Here is a 17,945-nt window from a genome sequence, read left to right as displayed (position 1 = left end):
AAGCCGGTGTGCTCTATATTCTGGCCCGTATAATACCTCAAGGCCTCTTGTACACTCCGAGTTAGGGCTAGTACCTGCAGGGTGCCTCGAAGGCAGCGTCTCCGTGCCCTGCGACATTGTAGCACGGAATCCTAAAGAGGTATATGCATACAGTGATGATGGATGCAGGGCGAGTTTAAGGACCGACGACACATTTTTTTTTCGCTGAGGCCTCTAATGCTGTCGCATAGAAAATATCCAGGCAACCCCGGCAAATGTATATGCCAGGAGGGACATCACCAGGCCGGAAGTTACGTCCGCGTCGCCACCTCGAGACGTCTTGGGGGAAAGCTCTAACTACTTTCCAGATTAAGAGAAGGGATGTGTGGTTGTGTACAGACAGACGCGTAGAGGTCCGTAGATAGGACCATGCACGAATGACACAAAACTAAATGTAAATGCATCAACATCATCTGCCTGACTACGCCAACTGCAGGCCAAAGGCGTCTCCCAAGTATCTCCAATTTACCCTGTCCTTCGCCAGCTGCGGCCAACGTATTTCCGAAAATTTGTTAATCTCATCCGCCCACCTAACTTTCTGCCGCCCTCTGCTACTCTTTCCTCCTCTTGGGATCCACTCCGTTCCTTGTTTTCTTGTCTTCGCATTACATGCCCTGCCCAAGCCAATTTCTACCTCTTGGCTTCAACTAGGATGTCATTAACCAGTGTATGTTCCCTCACCAACTCTGCCCGCTTCCGGTCTCTTAACGTTACAGCTATTAATTTCTTTCCATAGCTGGCTGCGTTGTCCTTAGCTTAAGCTATTTATGCGTCACTGTGAATTTTCGTTTTACCTGCGTGTGAAATGCAAGCGCCCGCTGAGTGACTACGCTGAAGAAACGAGTTATTACTATATATGGTTTCGTTCAGCACATTGACTCTGATTTGAAGACGACCCTGAAAGAAGATTCTTTCGCGTGCTTGTCCGCTCGTGGTCGATGCGCTTGAGCCAGGACTGTGAGGGAAGACCGTGCCTGACGTGTTCTTGCTGACGTGTTCTTGCTGGTGCTTGGCTTCGAGCTCAACTGTGGTGTCCTGGTGGTGCCTACGTGGTCATCTCTGGTGAGGCCGTTCTGTGTGGGGGATTTGGCCAGGTCTCAGGTTAGGTCTGTAGGCCAGGTTAATGTGCATTTGAGGGTGCGTTTGGCTTAGGTATGTCGCTGACCTCCCCGGGTGGAGGGACGGCAACCTGGTTTGCCAGCTTGCCCACCCAAAGCTTGCCGCTAGAAAATTTTCGTAAAAATGGAATTGACATCATCCCTGTGGCTTTCGTGCCGATCGGTGAGGGAACGATCAAGATGAAAAGCCCCAAGGTCCTTCAGCAGGAGCTAAGATCTCTCACTACCCACTACCTCCAGATCTCTGAGGTGCGACCGTTCGGCCGGAGAGGCATTGTTTGCAGGTCCGCTGACATTGATTGTGTCACAGACCTGCTCCAGTGCAAAATATTTCAGTCCTTAGCGGTTAAAGCCTTCATCCCGGAACAGCTCGCATGTTCCAAAGGTATTGTTCGTGGCGTGGACCCAGCATCTTCCCCGCAGGATATACTGAAGGAGTTTCAGGATGCAGGTGTGGGGGTTCTTTCTGTCTACCGGTGCAGTAGAGAATTCAATGGTGTCCGTGTTGCGACAGAGTCAGTTATCACTACGTTTGCTGGTTCCTCCTGTCCTTCTGAACTCAAGGTTTGGCCGATAGTGTATCGTGTGGACCCTCTGCAGCCCCGTCCTCTTCAGTGCAACAACTGTTGGCGTTTCGGTCACAGTGGTAAAGCGTGTAAGTCGGCGACCCGCTGCCGGGTTTGTGGAGAAGGGCATTCAGATGACAGCTGCGCCTCTGATCAGCCCCAGTGTTGCCTATGCAAGGGCAACCACTCAGCTGATGATGTCAACTGCTCGAAACGAGCCGACGAACAAAGCCTGCTCGATATCATCCAAGCGAAACGATGTTCGAGAGCAGATGCTTATGCACTTCTGGATCGGAGGGGTAATACATATGCCAGCCGTGCGCGAAGCTCTGTTGCTGATATACCGTCAAGTTTGACTACTTCAATTGTGTCCTCAGTAGAACAGGCTCTTTCTGTGGTGGTCGAGCGAATGCTGGGCAGTTTCACCGAGGCTCTATCTCAACTTGTTGCTGGCCAATCTCTGCCTACTGAATCACATGTTTCGGCGGCTACGCCGGCATCACTCACGAGTGCTGCTAGTAAGAGTCCTTCCATGTCGCCTCCTACCGTGCCCCAAGTACCGCCTGCCAACAGCGCTCCTGACAGTGTCGCTCACGTAGATCCTTGTAGTATGGACGTTGAAATGCTCACCACTTCCCAGAAGCGTCGAGCTTCTTCCTCACCCTCGAAGTCAGCTGTTCCGCAAGTCAAAGCAAAGAAAGGACCCCCCAAATTAATTCCCCAGACTGATGTGCTGAAGGAGGCTGTTGATGCCTCTTTAACCAGTCGATAATCATGGCGGGTCTAAAAGTTATGCAGTGGAATTGTCGCTCCGTACTTTCTTCTTTACCGGATCTTGAATTACTTCTTCATAAACATAATCCAGATATTGTGATTTTACAAGAAACGTGGCTCTCACCACTTAAATCATTCACATTTAAAAAATTTCGTGTTTTCAGGGTAGATCGCGTTAATGGCAGGGGTGGTGGGTTAATAACTATGATCTCTACGAAAATATGTCACCGGGCATCAATCTCGCAGACAGTTATGCGCCCTGACTGTGAGTTGTTGGCGGTTGAAATCTCCCTTCCACAGTGCGCCAAAGTCACTATTGCTAACGTCTACTTCCCAATCGGTGTTCACAGGACAGACTGTTTGGACACCTTACTGAGCGGCGCAAACAGCACAGTCATCGCAGGAGATTTTAATTCGCACCACAGTGCCTGGGATAGTCGCTCTGACTCCTGCGGCCAGCTTCTGTGGTCCTGGATGTCAATGAATGCAGTGCGCTGCTGTAATTCCGGAGCAGTAACCTTTATGCGTGGAGGATCCCGTTCAATCATAGATTTAACATTAGCATCTCGTGGGGTTGGCGTATCTGCATGGTCAACTGAAGAATCAGGTACATCTAGTGACCACTTTCCAATAACCTTTTCTATTATATCCTCGCCTATCAGAAAAGGTGGTGCAACCATGAAATTTCTAAACCACATTATGTACAAAAAATTGATATCTGCCTCACTCCCCTCCATAGTTAGCTCAGGTCGAGCACAAAGAGCTCAGCGGACAATTACCTTTCTGCAAGATGCTGCTGAGAGTTCTGTATTCTCGGTGTGCACTACTGCTCCTGCCAGACAGCCGTCTCCTTGGTGGACGGAGGAGTGTGAGAAAGCTTATCGTCGTAGAAAAGCAGCCTGGAAAAGCCTTTCCTATAATCAGAGCCCAGCTAATTGGATAAATTATAAGTTCTTCTCTGCATGTTTCAAACGAACTGTTAAAAAGGCAAAGGAGGATTATAATCAAAATTTAAACACGTATCTCTCAAAACCCCAGAATAAGAAGGCTCTCTATAGATTCATGGCGCAGAATAACAGCTCTTCGGCCTCCAATCGCATAAGGTCAATGGTAATGTCTCCGCAGGAGGCTAAGCAAAACCTTGAACGCATCGCGCAGGGGCTGGCCTTACGTTTCCAGGTACAGAAAGCAGAACCTTTGCACACTCTCACCCCCAGCTCGGACTATCCTGAGGTCTACGTGTCGGAGCTCCTGCAAATTGTTTCCTCGATGCACTCTGCTGCTCCGGGATCTGACGGGATTACTGTGGGCATGTTAAAGATTTTAGCGCACGACTTTCCAACTCACCTTCTAGATATTGTAAATGCGTCATTGGAAACCTCTTGGATTCCTCACAGTTGGAAAATTGCGAAAATAATTTTACTTTTAAAAAATTCAGACAATGGATTTCAATTAGACAATATTCGGCCGATTGCTTTAACCTCAAATTTAGTAAAGCTAATAGAAAGAGTAGTACACAGTCGCCTCACAAAGCATGTTCATCATATTAACGGCCTCAGCCCCGCACAGATTGGCTTTCGTCGCGGTTGTTCCATATGGTCCGCGCATGTGGATCTCGAGAGCCGAATACGACTCTCAATGCGCCAGAGAGAAGTTTCGGCCTTGGTGACGCTTGACGTTGCGAAGGCCTATGACAGCGTGGAGCACACAGTCCTCATTAACAAGCTTGCTCAACTACAACCACCGCATTACCTCTACGCCTGGATTTGTGAATTTCTAAAAGATAGATTTTTCTTCTGTACAGACGGATCTTTTTGTTCTAATACCTATGGTCAATCAAGAGGTGTGCCGCAAGGCTCTGTTCTTTCTCCGCTGCTTTTCAACATATTAGTTCGGGACATCCCCATTCATCCTAACGTTACAGTTTATGTATACGCAGATGATATAGCTTTTTTCGCATCAGCAAATGATATTCATGTGCTCTACGGGTATTTGCAGGCATATCTGAATGCTCTTGAAGTCTGGTTGGACCAAATCAATTTATCACTTAATGTCAGCAAATGCGGCGTGCTGGTATTTCCACCCGACGCTCCTATGTACATCTCGCTAGCCTACCGCTCAACTCCAATTCCGCAGGTGGAATCGGTTAAATACCTAGGTGTTACTTATGACCAAAATTTGGACTGGCGACACCATATTAAGAATAATGTTATTAAAGGGGAACGTGCACTGGGCCGTTTGACCCGAGTTGGCAATAAAAAGTTTGGCATGCGTCGTGACACGCTACTGTTGCTCTATAAGGCTTATATGAGACCGATTCTGGAATTTGGTTGCCCCTTGTTCTCTGGTAGCGCGAACTACAAGCTGCAGCCATTAGCCTTACTGGAAAGACGTGCCCTACGGCTATGCCTCGGGCTCCCAAAATCAGCTTCCAACGCTGTCCTTTATCTGGAAGCGCGTATCCCCAACCTCTATTCCCGCTTCCAACTTCTAACAGTGCGTACTTTCCTCAAGTCTTTTGACCCGGCCCCAGGCGTTAGTATTCCAATTTTTGTATCCCAACCACACCTTTTTTTGACTAATCACTGGCCACGTTATCAGCTTCCGCAAGTTAGGTTCACGCAGAATCTGTTAGCTCCGCTTCAGGTTGATCTGATCTCCTTGCAACGAGTTGCTGACACGAAGGCTGATCCCGTCTTCTATTACGACTTTATTTTCCCGTCCCATGCGAAGCATATGCCCGCACATACCCTAAATGGTCTTCTTTCTGAACACCTACAGAATTTTCCACATCATACTGTTCTCTCCACTGATGCCTCCGGCAGCTGTGAGAAGGCGGCGATTGGCATATATTCGCAGGATCTAGATTGGAGCTACTCCGTTCGTATCCCTGATTATACTCCTATATTCTTCGCAGAGTTTTTGGCCATTGGTTTGGCTCTTCTCAAAATTCCCAGACATGTCGCACGGGTTCTTATTCTCACAGACTGCCTTTCAGTTATTGTCTCTCTCCAAAATTCGGAAAAATCTTTCTTGACTCGTTCACTTAGGTTTTTTGTTCCGAGCACAGTGCGCGAGATCCGTTTGGCCTGGGTACCTGGGCATTCAGGCGTCTATTTTAACGAGGTGGCTGATTTATTGGCAAGGTCAGCTCTCAGCGCACCTGTAATATATCCCGTCCCTCACCTCATTCTGTTAGCAGCTTCACGTTTCCAGCGGTTCCAACATATTTCAGCCACTTTGAGTGATCCGTTGCTGAATACCGTGGACTTTCAACACCTAAAGTACCCATGGAATATCCGGTGGTGTAAGTCAAGGCTTTGTGAAGTGTCCATGACGCTCCTGCGATGTAGAATCCCTCACTTAAACTTGTACTTATGCAGGTGCGGGTTCGCTGCGACAAACCTTTGTGTATCATGTGGGCAAGTTGAATCAATCGATCATTTTCTCCTCTCTTGCCGGCGGTTCGCGGTTCAGAGAAAGCAATATCTGGAGGTTCCTCTTTCGAGACTAGGACTGCCTCTGTCTCTTACAGTTCTTCTATCGTTCGGTGCGAGTGCCAAGGGATTCCCGTTAAGCAGTGTATGCGGCTACCTTCACGATTACATAAGTGCAACTAATCGATTATCCTGTTAGCTCTACACAAAATTCTTTCGCATGTCCAAAAAAGGCTAGATTGATTCTATTCCGGATGACTCATACCTCTTGAATTCATTTTATTTTTCCCAATTTTTTTTTTATCTTGATTCAGTCTTCTGACGTTTCCTTCCCCGCGCAAATGCTTCATTGGCATTCTACCCTATACCTTGGCCAATCCCCCCACGTGGGTATGTGCCATATTACTTGAGGAGAAGAAGAAGAAGAAGAAGGACTGTTTCACGAGCTCTGCCGCACCCGCAACAGCGCGTCCGCATTTGCTTCCCCGAGCCCCGCATCGAGCAGCCTTCGAGGACCAGGGCTTGCAGGATGTCTTCGTTGCAGAAGCTGAGCTCCAGCTCCATCAAGAAGGGCATCGAGTCCAAGGAGGCACCTTCGACTACCGGCACTAACCGCAGCCTGCTCAACCCCTTGAGGATTGGCTGCCTGCTCTTGGTACTCAGCGCACTGTCCGTGGCGTTGTATCTGGTGACGATGCCGCCTCGGCCCGAGCAGGTGGGTGATGAACAAGATTGCTTCGGGACAGCCCGATATATGCGTGGAAGGTGCCTTGGATTCATTTGACAGCTGAGACGCGAATTGTTACGAGAGGGGTGTTTATATGGAACGGGGCGCCTGACGAGTGCCGGGTCTAGGTTTGCACGAGGCGTACTGCTTTCTCATTGGGGGATACATTATCTTTGCAAGAGCCGCGTTCGTTATCTGCGGGAGAAGCGCTAGGAAGAGGCTGCAAGAAAGCATGCCCTTATGCTTCCGCTGTTGGACGGACGCTAAGAGGCTTGATTGTTTCATACGATTTTTTTTAGTGGCAAGACCCTTTCTGAAAGCAACCACAGCGGTGCCTTAGTGGCTATGGCGTACAGATGCTCAGGCCAAAAACGAGGGATCGAATTGCGCCGAAGCGGCGGCCGCATTTCTGTGGAAGCGAAATGCAAAAACTGCCGCGAGCTCTATTGTCAGTGCGCTGACTTGAGGCAATTTACAAAATAATCCACCGTGCTCTATACTACGGCGTCTCTCTTCAGCCTTGTGTAGCCTCAGGATGTGAAATAAACCCCTCACAGTATGCCATACTTTTTTCAAAGTCACCAGCTTCTGGTCAGCTCTGTAATTTTTCAGTCTCCGAGCACGGCGCGACGAGAAATGACTCCTGATGTCGTTTGTCATGACAACAAACCACGGAGGCTGATCTGAGCATAAGTGTGCCGGGCTTAGTTCTGACTGTTCTTCGGCGCCCAAGTCGGTTAAGCAGGCGCATGGATCGTGTAATTGGTGTGTAAGGATCCAGCGCAACACTGCTGCTGAAGAAGACGCACAGGGTCGCGCACGGGGAAGAGGAGAAGCGGAAGTGGAACGTGACGTAGAGGGAGTGCCAGATAGAGAACAGGAAGAACGCGGTCCTAATTAACCTAACCTAACGGACGTGTACCATACCTGCTGGCCCACCCGAGCTCCTAGGCTTGGGCCTCAGCCGCAGACGTCCGGGCTGCCAGACCTGGACAGCCCGTCGTCGACAGCCCGAGCCACCAGATTCAGGTGCCGCTGTTCCCTTCCTGCGTTTCCCGTGTCCGGCAGCCTCTGAACACGGGCCGCTTCCATCTCCACCGCTGCTTCCTCGGGCTACCTGACCTGGGGGCCGCGTCAATGAGCTGTGGCGTGGACACTTCCGTCCACCCTACGTCTCCATCAGGGCACCGACCGGAGCCCGCAGACTGCACCGACGCCCCGCCACACCTCCTCGCCCGACGCACCACCTACCAGGCTCATCTTTGGAACGCTCAAACTTGAGCGGACCTTTGCTTTTTTCTTAAGCTCTCTCTCTCTCCTTTACCCTTCACCGTTCTTCAAAAAGCTCCGCACTGCAGGTCAGCTCACTGAATCGGCTAGAACGACCTATATCAATGTGCTTGATTTAAGGGCGAGGCTGGAGGAAACCTTGCGACTCACGCATGACAACTTGGCGAAGGCACAGAAGTCGCAAAAACTGTAATATGGCAGGCGTACCACTCGCAGGCAGTTGCGCGTCGGAGATCGTGCACTGGTTTTTTTGCCTCCGTCGCAAAACAAATTGCTTATGCATTGGAAAGGCCCTTATATTATGACCGGCAAGAAGAATGACGTAAATTATTGGTTCGAGGTCGGCCATACGAAGAAGCTGTTTTATATCAATATGTTAAGGTATGAAGAGCGCCAGCCTGTAACGGCTCTCCAAGCGCCATTTGTTGTCGTGGAATAGGTTGAGTCTATACCGACCGAAAGTCTATACCGACCTTCACCGCGAAGCCGGGTCTCGGCGTGGAAGCCATCAAGAGGTCCAATGTATTAAAAAGTTCCCAGAGGGTCCAACTTGACCGCTGTTGCATTCGTACAGCTACATGTTCTCGGAAGTTCCGGACCGCGGCAACCTTCGTCAATGCCGCTGAGACCTGACGACAAAGGAATTCATCAACACACCTCAGTACTCACCTCATTCTCCTCACGGACGTTTCTGGCGCTAGTCTGGTGCCGTATCTTGTGGTAGTCGACAGCTCCTTCCCCGTGAGACGCGCTACTTAGCTGTAGAGCTGGAGTGTCTTGTACTTGTGTGGCTGTGGAAAATTTCCACACCTTCCTTTATGGTCGCTCGTCTACTGTTCAAACTGACCATCAGCCCTTCCAATACTTGTCTCAGGCGAAGCACCTTAACAACTGTGTGTTGCGATGGAGCCTTGTACTGCAAGAGTATGCATTCCACATTGAAAATATCAAAGGGTGCTCAAATGTCGGTGCCGATTATTTTAGCCGGCCGTGAATTTCTGGTGTGCCCATGCTGTAAACATCGCACATAGTTGTCAATGGATTTATGTTACGTCAGTGTCTTCCTGTGTTTTTCCCTGCTCTGTGATTCTCTCTCGTATGTTCAATGCTTTACTGGTGCGAATTGGGACTGCGAGAAGCAGTGGTCCCATACATGGTGCGTGTGTATGTTGTAGTGCGTTCATCACTGTGTCCAGCGACTCCTCGTCGCGTCTTCAGCTTCTATCTTGTGTGCTGCTGCCCATTGTCGAATTTTTTTTCTGGTGGAGAAACCTGGGGTATCATAACGTTCACTGACATCGCGCAGTACACGGGCCTCTAGAATTTCGCCTCCATCGAAATTATCGAACCCGCGTCTTTCGGGTCAGCAGCCGAGCGCCATAACGACTGAGCAACCGCGCGGCGGTAGTGCTAAACCGGAAAGTAAATATCTATAACGACTGAAAAAATTGTTCGAGGCCAAAAAGTGCTTACAAATGAATAAAGAACTAGCTTGCACCCGCGGCCGTGTCTACGGCTTCAGTAACGCCGGTATACCTGTAATCTGCCCATCTGGTGCTGGTCTGGGATGGCTGCTGCCCTTCGGGCTTATTAACTATATTCATAAAATACGAACCATGAGCGTTGGATTGATCGTAGTACATATATCTTGTGCTCTGTATATTTGCAAGCAAGCCGCCGTGGTGGCTCAGTGGTTAAGGCGTTCGTCTACTGAGCCGGAGTACCCGGGCTCGAACCCGGCCGCGGCGGCTGCGTTTCGATGAGAGGTGAAACGCAAAAGTCGCGCGTGCACTCAGCGATGTCAGTGCACGCTCAACATCCCAAGGTGGTCCGTAAGCAAATTAGTCCGTAAGCCTCCACTACGGCAACTCTTCCTTTCTTCTTTCACTCCTTCCTTTATCCCTTCTCTTGCGACACGGTTCGTGTGTGTCCACCGTGATATGTGAGACAGTTACTGCGCCATTTCCTTTCATCAAAACCAATTTTCATACTTAAATTCCAGAGGCCCGTGTACTGTGCGACGTCAGTGCCCGTTAACGAACCCCGGGTGGCCAAAATTTCTGGTATCCTTCACTACGGCATCCCTCATAGCCTGAGTCGTTTTGGGACGTTATACCCCATAAACCATACACCGCACATTTTTCAAAGCAATTTAAGATTTCAACAAACTATGTGAAGGAAGCCAACGGTCACTGAATCCAAGAAGAGCACAAGGAAATGTTTTTCTTTCATTTGTGCTGTTAGTCAATGGGAAATGAGTTTTGTATTTGCTTTGTGGCTAAAAGACAATTTAGTTAAAAAGCATTATGGACAACCACATGCCGCCTGTGTGATCTGAATGCAAGAATTTCGAATTTCGCTTCCGATGCTCTACCAACTGAGCTACGGCGGCGGCTGTCAGATGTTCACTTTCTAGGATATATATGTTGCATGTAACTTAACCTTGAGAGTTTTCACTATAGCGGCGGACGTAGTACGCCCTGAACTACCGCGAGTGTGACGTGGAACATGATCGAACGGTGAGAGCGGGAGCTGTGCGAGAACTCTCTTATGCCACCTATGACGTCAAAACCGCCATAAAGGTACAGAGCAGAGAAGGGTAGGGAAATGAGGGGCTCGTTTTTCCGGTCGCAGGAGCCTGCCGTGGTGACTGTGGTCGACGACGAGGACGAAGCGGCCAGCCAGGTGAGCGTGAAGGCACGCATCCTGCAGCCCACCGAGCGCGTCCAGACGAAGACTGCCGTGCGTGCTTCCACCACCGAAGCTACGACGGTGGACTACAGTGATTCGGACGCGCCCGACAACGTCACTGGCCAGATGGACTCTCCGCAGGTTTTACCTTCTTATGAGGTGGGAAGCTGTTCACCGCCTTCTTTTAGAAGCGACTCGTACACGCTTTTACTATTGCATGGCTTCTTCGTAAGCGCCTTGTAGCTGTGGTCGGCGACTATCAGCCTAGTTGACAGGACCTTCTATCATAATTCTATTCTTCTATCATAATTCTTCTAATTCTTCTATCATTCGGATTATAAAACAAGCCAAGGCAAGCAAAACAACAAACAAAGAGACGACAAACTGATTGTATTGAATACTACATGGCTGGGGGGGGGGGGGGGGCTTTTAAACATCTCCTTCAGTGCATCCTGTAACTGAGCCAAAATGAAATAACATGTTCTTTGTCTATAAACCTCAATATCTCGAAATGAATTTTTTTGTTAAATTTGCCCGTTTATTATAAAACCCAGGGAAGACAGAACGTTAATGTTTTTTTTCCTGCATAACCTAAACAGGAGCGCGGAAATATTGATGTAGGATTATTGCGATACACTTGTTATTTTAGTTTTGAGAAACTATTTTGTTGTCAAAAAAGCAGCAAATAAGTGATACTTTCGGAAAAAAAATTAAAAAGAAATTCCTGTTGGTTTATCTCTGGGCAAGAATCTGGATCTCCGTGGCTACGTTAGTGGGCGAGCGACTGGCGGTTTCCACAGATAGCCATACTGACACACACACATTAGTAGGCATTTTTTAAAGCGAAAGCTTTAGTGGCCGCGAACTTGCGATTTCGCTGTGGCGGTGCTCCGAGGAGGCACATGACGTCACAACGCGCGCTCGCCGCGGATATTTCTCTCTCGCTTCCTAGTCACTACTGCGCATGCGCAACTAGTAGCACCAAGCCACAGGTGTCAGCGCTAATGCATTCAGGCCACATCTCTCTTTCTCTCTCACCACCGCCACATGTATCAAAGCACGAATGAGGCGTCCGCATATACAGGGAGCCAGTTATGCGCTCTTCCTTTGTTCAAAGCCATCGCCGTCTAGAACATTGTCAACGCCAACGCCAATGAACACAGTGAACGCCGACATCTTTCGCTTTGTATATCCTGGATTAGCTGAGCTAATCCACACTAATCTTTTTTTTGTTAAACATCTTGCTTTCTTCGAAACGACAATAAAAGCGCTCACGCAAGACAGTATATATTTAAATAGCTTCGGTGATATTTACAACTGTATTATTGCTCGTTGTATGAGGAGATATGGAACCAAATCCGGTTCCAAACGACGCGCAAACCGTGCAGATAATTTCAGAAAGCCAAATTGAAAAAGAAATTGGTTTGGGGGGAAGGAAATGGCGCATTATGAGACAGGCGTCATTTCCTTTCCTTAACACCAACTTTCATTTTCCTTCGCTTACGGCACGGTTCGGGTGTCCACCGAGATATGTGAGACAGGCGTAATTTGCTTTCCTTAAAACCAATTTTCATCTCATTTTTCTTCCTTTACGGGCGCGGTTCAGGTGTGTTGGTGGTGGTGGTGAAAAGCTTTTTATTCATCTATGTTTACAGAGAGCCAGCGCAACTATCAGGGATGACACGATTGAGGAGGCCGAAGAGGCTGCCATTGCCCTAGCGGCGGCAGAGGGCTACCGTGCTCAAAGGTCCCTAATAATTCTAACAGACTCGCAAACAGCGTGCAGAAACTTCATGAATGGCAAAATAGGGGGGGGGGGCAGCGCTCCACATCCTAAAGACAGCCAAATTACTGCCGAAGGAAAAACAGTTGCAACACATAATAATGTGGGTACCGGGACACGCAGGCATCGCAGGGAATGCCGAGGCGGATAGGAGAGGTCGAGAGCTCACAAACCGAGCCTCCAACCAAACCAGCCTCGAGCAGCCTGACGCGGAACCAGTGCCCTTAGGATACTCAGAAATTCTGAATTACTATAAGGGGGTCAGGATTAGATACCCCCCACCTCACAAAAATCTCCACCAGCAGGAAGCGGTCTATTGGAGACAGCTACAAACGGGAACTTTCTCGAATCTAAACAAGCTAAGCAAGATCCACCCAGGTCTATATAGCAGCAAATGCCCGTGGTGCGAGGACAAAGCCACGTTAATTTACACAACGTGGTGTGGAAAGAAAGCAAATGCGGCTGCAATAAACAGTCCCGAGTGCGGAGCAGTGGGAGAGGATGCTTTCCAGCGAGGATCCGACGGTCCAGGCAGGACTGGTCCGGAAAGGCTACCTGGCGGCAAGACTCAGTGATGCCCTGGACTAGGGGCTCCAGCCCTGCCACAAGAGCCACAGACCACATCAAAAGATGTGAAGAGTGGCTCTACACCGAGACCCAACCATATATTTCTATGAATAATGTTTCTACTACTACTACTCGGGGAGAGGCCCCTAGTGGGTCTCGCCCATTACAATAGAAGGCGGAGTCCCTCATTCCGGGACCCTGTTAGTCCTGACCGCTGCGCAGGTCCGCCGAACCAGGGCCTGTTGGGCCAATAGCTCCTGGCAGCCGAGCAGAGCCGCTTCCCAGTCCTCTCGTGTAGGGGAAGGGGTGATGGTGGGGGGAGAAGGATTGTGCCTGCATGCCCAAACCATGTGAAAGGTGTCGGCCACCTCCTCACAGAATGAGCAGCGGTCATCAACAGAAGAGTCAAAGTACTTGAGAACCGCCGGGCGCAGCAGGCTGTTTGTAAAGAGCCTAAGGAAAGTTCGTTCACAAGCTTTACCCAGTCCTTTCATAGGAACCGGGTAGCACCGGTGTTCAGCACGATAGTGCTCAGTAATGTCTTTAAAAGAAAGAACAGGGCTGTGGTCTGGGTTAAGGTCCTCCCAAGGAACGCCTGGTGCCCGGTAAGTGAGTGCGCGGGCTGCCTCATGGGCGGCTTCGTTACCCGGCATGCCTTGGTGACCGGGGACCCATATGATTGAGCGATGAGTTGGATCGCAGTCGTGAGTACTATGGTGAAGAATTTGGTGAGCAAGTGGAGTGATCCAACCAAACTCAAAGTTACGACAGGCTCCGCGAGAGTCTGTGAAGATCAATTTAGAGTCGGGATGGGAGGCTGCGAGGGCGATCGCTACCTCCTCCACCTGAGTTGAGCCGGGTTCTCTGAACGACAGGCGGCCCACTTGTTTTCCCTCGTGTATGACTGCAACCGTGTACCATTCCCCCCTGGAGTGGTAGGGGCCTGCAATGTCGATGTAGAAGACGTGTTTCTTTGAGCCATAGTGGCGGTGCAGGGCATCCGCCCGTGCCTGGCGCCGGCCATTACGGTCCTCCTTGCTCATCTTAGTCGGAAGGGGTCGAAGGTGGAGAGCGAATCTCCACTTTTCGGGCACTCGAACCTGTTCCATCGTATTGGGGTCATGTTTGATGTGTAACCGGTCCAAGAGGCGGCGACCGGACACGGTCTGGGCGAGACACGTGTATTGGTTAGCCAGATGCGCCTCGCGAAGTTCCTGATAGGTGTTCACCATCACCAACGCGAGCAGTCGCGCGTTGTAAGTGTAGATCGGGAGGTCGCGGGCTCTTGAAAATTTTACTGTGTACAACCTCCGAACAATCTTCGTCATGTTTCCGTAAGCGGAGGTTTGGAGTCGAGTACAGTACTCGACTAGTTACGAAGGCATGGGCGAGCCGCACCGCCTCCTTACTTCGCAATCCTCCTCGCTTGTTGGAAACGCGGCGAACCAATCGGCCCACCTGGTCGCCGAATTTACGGAGTTTGGCAAGGGTTGTGTCTGCCTTGTGATGCTGATTAATAAAGAGACCCAGTATTCGCAGCTCTTGCGCTTCACGACTGGGACCGCTGGCGAGAGAGAGCTGAACGTAGGCGGCGGCGACGTAGGCGAAAACCGCGGCAGCAACGGAGCGGCGCGGCATGTTGCTTCACGCCGACAACTTGTTAAGGAGTCATTCCATCGGATTGTCACTAAATTAGTGTCATAGAAAAATGCTGCTGATATGATCAAGAATAAAGGATGATTTTGGGAGGCAAAACCTAAGCCCATTTTTATCGCCTCTCGACGTTTACACTTTCAGGAGCCAAGCGGTCCATGCGCTGCAAAGGCGCAGTTTGCGGCGTGCACCCCAGACAGCCGCCATGAGTTCTTCTTCGACGCTGAGAGCCAACAGTGCCGATCCAAAACATGGGAGCTGCCGCCACCCTGCCCGGCTGGAGTGAACCGGTTCAAATCCTTCCGGGAATGCAGGCTCGCTTGTATGGACCAGGTAGGAATTTAGTCTAGTGGTCGCGGAATGAATTGTATAAGAGGGCGAGGACGGGGCCAAGACGGTTGTGCATGATTATGCGCTAAAGCTTTACGCGTCCCACAAAGCGTAGCGCGTAATCAAATGAATATGGCCCGCCCACTTCCCCGACCCCTCCTACAGCCCCCCCCCCCCCAAAGTGGTCTCCTTCATATATCCAAACCACAACCCACTACACCACAACGGCTTGTTCAAACTTGTACAAAGGCGCTCCAGTCAAGGTGTTAAACCAACAGCCAACACCGGCCCCAGAGGGCACTTCCTGGGGCTGATCGCTTGCAGGCAGTGGCATATTTTACGGGCTGTTAGAGACAAGGGATCCTTGAGTGAGTTGACTCTTTCAGCGCCGCAGGTCCCTTCTCCGAATGACGTTGTCGGACTTGGTTATGAAGGAAACTGTACAGGGGGTTTATTTTACATTATTTACAAGATTTTGGAACCCATTGGAGGGTGATGGGGGAAGGTCGGAGGATCTGAGAAGATCTGAGGATGATCGAGGATTCCTTTTTCACGGCACTCGTCGTCCGGTTTAAAAAGGGTCCGGTCCCTAGGATTCCCCAGGTTCGAGGCAGTCTTCGCCAGGTTGGGCGTGGCCTAACTTGCGTTGTCGTACACACACACCACTTCACATAGGGACACGCCCCCGTCACATGCCTCGCCGGAGAAAGAGGGTGCCGCTGGACAATCGCCCCCACCAGAGAGAGCGTTGTCTTCGCGTCCGAACGGCAGTTCTCACGCTCCAGCCGGACACGTCTTCCGGGAAGTCCGAATGGGCGAGGCGCCGGCGAGCAGGCATAGTTGAAGGGGTGAGTCACCCCTGCTCGGTTCTGGCGGTCGCTAACTGCCTCCGTGCCGCACGGTAGATCGTCCGGGAACAAGGTTTACAAACGGCAGTGGAATCCTCCGTCTCGAATCCAATAAACCTCGCGAGGACCGGCCGTGGGAACCCAGATGCCTATCGCCGTGCAGGGACCCCGGCTGCAGGTGTCCTGGCCGAATACGCAGCTGAATCAGACCACCGGCTGTCGCCAGAAACCTTACAGCTCCTCCGCGGCCCGAAAAATCTCGAATGTCCAGCGTTGACAACCGCTGGGCAGGAAGAGATGAGATGGCGTCCGTGTTGGTCCCCTGGATTGCAATATCATCGCCCCCAAGGCAGAACCTAAAGCACCACCAACAAAGGAAAGCGCAGGTGGGACGTTCCAAACAGCAAAGCACTGCCCCACCCGCAAGTGCTCGGACTTCGCCAAAGAATCACCAGGCTTCTTCCATTGACAACAATACACTTTTAAAAAATTGTGTTAAAATTTGGGTTAATGTTGTGCCGACAGAGCGCGAAACATCTCCTTTTGAAACTGCCACAGCCGGATTACTCGGAACAAAGTAAAAAAAAACACTCACACAGGAGGAGATTCCTCTTAGTTCTCCCGCTTACATCAGTCTGCTCAAGCCATCAGCATTTCCGTGCAGTTTCCCCTTCTTATAACGCACCGAGAAATTGTACTGTTGGAGAGCCAGACTCCATCTGAGCAAGCGACCATTTTTGGGGGACATCTGTCGCAGCCACGTTAAAGGACAATGGTCAGTCTCAAATACAAACTTTGCTCCGTACAGGTAACACGACAACTTCTGCGCTGCCCAAACTAAACACGCGCACTCTTTTTCGGAAGCGCTGTACGCTTCCTCTCTACTGGTCAGTTTGCGGCTGATGTACAGAACTGTGTGTTCTTCATGGTCGTAGCCATCTTGGCTTAAGACAGCACCCAGCCCTCTATCACTGGCATCACACTGGACTATGAACTCTTTCCCATAGTCAGGGGTCCTGAGCAAGGGTCGGGACACGAGTGCTTCCTTCAGGCTTTTGAAGGCGTTTTCTTTTTGGTTATCCCAACTTACGTTAGTAGGTGCTCCCTTTCGCAAGGCGTCAGTTAAGGGACTAGCCCGCTGTGAGTAGTTAGGAATATATCGCTGGTAGTACCCAACTAATTCCAAAAATGAGCGAATGGCCGTTTTCCTCCGTGGTTGCGGAAATGCTGCGATCGGGGCAATCTTTAACTCGGATGGGCTCCTAGTTCCCTGGCCTACAACGTGGCCCAAGTACGTCACCTGTGCGCAACCAAATCTACACTTTTCTGCCTTCAGTGTCAGTCCAGCCTGTCGTAAACTGGAAAACATGGTCTTTAGGTGTTCTAGATCCTCTTGCCAGGTTTCCGAAAAAATTGCCACATCGTCTAAATAAGGAAGTGCAAAGCACTGCATGTCCTTCAGTACGATGTCCATGAGTTTCGAGAAGCTGTAGGGGGCATTCTTCAACCCAAAACTAAGCATTAAGGGTCGAAAGGTGCCCGCTGGGGAGATGAAAGCGGCATACCTGCTCGCGCTTTCTGAGAGGGGAACTTGCCAATATCCCCGTACGAGATCGAGGGTGGAAATGAATTTCGCGCCGCTCACCCTTTCTATCCTTTCTTCTATGTTGGGAATTGGGTATAGCTGATCCCTGGTAATTGCATTAAGCTTTCTATAATCCACGCAGGGACGAGGATCTTTCCCTGGGGCCTCAACAAGAATTAGCGGTGAGGTATAGTCACTTTCCGCTGGCTCTACAACCCCTAACTCCAACATGCGCTGAATTTCCGCGTCCATTATTTCTTTTTGCCGCGGTGATACCCTGTAGGGTTTCGACCGTATTGGCTCATCAGAGGTGAGCTCGATTTCGTGTGTCAGGAGGTGTGTCTTTCCCGGGCGACTGCTAAATAGGTCAGCGAATTCGCTCAACAACTGCTTTAGCGTGTCGACCTGTGTCCCGTTTAGGAAATCTGCATTCACGGAGTGAGCCAGAATGTTTCCACGTTGTCACTAGCGTCCGCACCTCCATTCCAACCCTGACTCTCGCTGTCCAGCTCTTCTGGTTCATTTAGAGTCAGATTC

General features: G+C 50.3%; 1 protein-coding gene across 1 annotated transcript in view; it reads left to right on the top strand.

Annotated features, from left to right (window-relative positions):
* The window catches only part of LOC144125626 (uncharacterized), a 210,576-nt gene that overhangs the window by 149,653 nt on the left and 42,978 nt on the right, over nucleotides 1-17,945 (top strand). The window contains exons 11-13 of the mRNA XM_077659194.1: nucleotides 6,479-6,649; nucleotides 10,586-10,801; nucleotides 14,790-14,978. Coding sequence (XP_077515320.1) covers nucleotides 6,479-6,649; nucleotides 10,586-10,801; nucleotides 14,790-14,978 — 576 coding nt within the window. The remainder of the gene's footprint in view (nucleotides 1-6,478; nucleotides 6,650-10,585; nucleotides 10,802-14,789; nucleotides 14,979-17,945) is intronic.

This window comes from Amblyomma americanum, chromosome 3 (genome assembly GCF_052857255.1).
Source record: "Amblyomma americanum isolate KBUSLIRL-KWMA chromosome 3, ASM5285725v1, whole genome shotgun sequence".
NCBI lineage: Eukaryota > Metazoa > Arthropoda > Arachnida > Ixodida > Ixodidae > Amblyomma > Amblyomma americanum.
The sequence above is the reverse complement of the archived record's forward strand: the minus strand, read 5'-3'. Positions and strand labels throughout refer to the sequence as shown.